General features: G+C 52.2%; 1 protein-coding gene across 1 annotated transcript in view; it reads left to right on the top strand.

The window, feature by feature from the left end:
• Window positions 1–649, top strand: part of CCL25 (chemokine (C-C motif) ligand 25) — a 28,611-nt gene that overhangs the window by 24,526 nt on the left and 3,436 nt on the right. Inside the window, exon 8 of the mRNA XM_011982053.1 lies at window positions 405–524. Within this exon, the coding sequence (XP_011837443.1) occupies window positions 405–524 (120 nt within the window). The remainder of the gene's footprint in view (window positions 1–404; window positions 525–649) is intronic.

Below are 649 nucleotides of genomic sequence, written 5' to 3'. Positions count from 1 at the left end.
ACAGCTCACTGCAGCCTTGTGTTCCTGGGCTCAAGCAATCCTCCCACCTCAGCCTCCCAAGTAACTGGGATGACAGGCATACACCACCATGCCTGGGTAATTTTTTATTTTCATTTTGCAGAGACAGGTTGTGCCATGTTGCCCAAGCTGGACTGGAACCCCTGGACTCAAGCAATCCACCTGCCTTGGCCTCCCAAAGTGCTGGGACTATAGGCATGAGCCACTGCACCCAGCCAGTCCAGCTCTTTTAATCAGGACACTTCCCATTGGTGCAGATGGAAAGCTCAAGCACATGGGAGACTCACTGGCTTAAATAACCAGTCAACAGCTTCAGGCTCAGCTGGATCCAGGAGCTCAAAGGATGATGGCAGAGCTCTTGCTTATTTCTCTCTCCATTTCTCCAGCAGGCCCTCATGCTGCAAAGAAGTTGAGTTCTGCAAACTCCAAACTACCATCGTCTAAGTTTAGCAATCCCACCAGCAGCAGCAAGAGGAATGCCTCCCTCCTGACATCAGCTAATTCAGGTAAGGACTCTTGGTCATGTGACCGTCTCCCATCCATCACCTTTGCTGAGGGCTGAGGGGTCATGCTGGGACAGGAGATTCACCTCCAGGACCAAAGAGGGGTGGTTGTGTGGTCAGCGCTGCAC

The sequence above is a fragment of the Mandrillus leucophaeus genome, unplaced genomic scaffold (assembly GCF_000951045.1).
Source record: "Mandrillus leucophaeus isolate KB7577 unplaced genomic scaffold, Mleu.le_1.0 Scaffold234, whole genome shotgun sequence".
Lineage (NCBI taxonomy): Eukaryota > Metazoa > Chordata > Mammalia > Primates > Cercopithecidae > Mandrillus > Mandrillus leucophaeus.
This window is presented reverse-complemented; position numbering and strand designations above follow the sequence as displayed.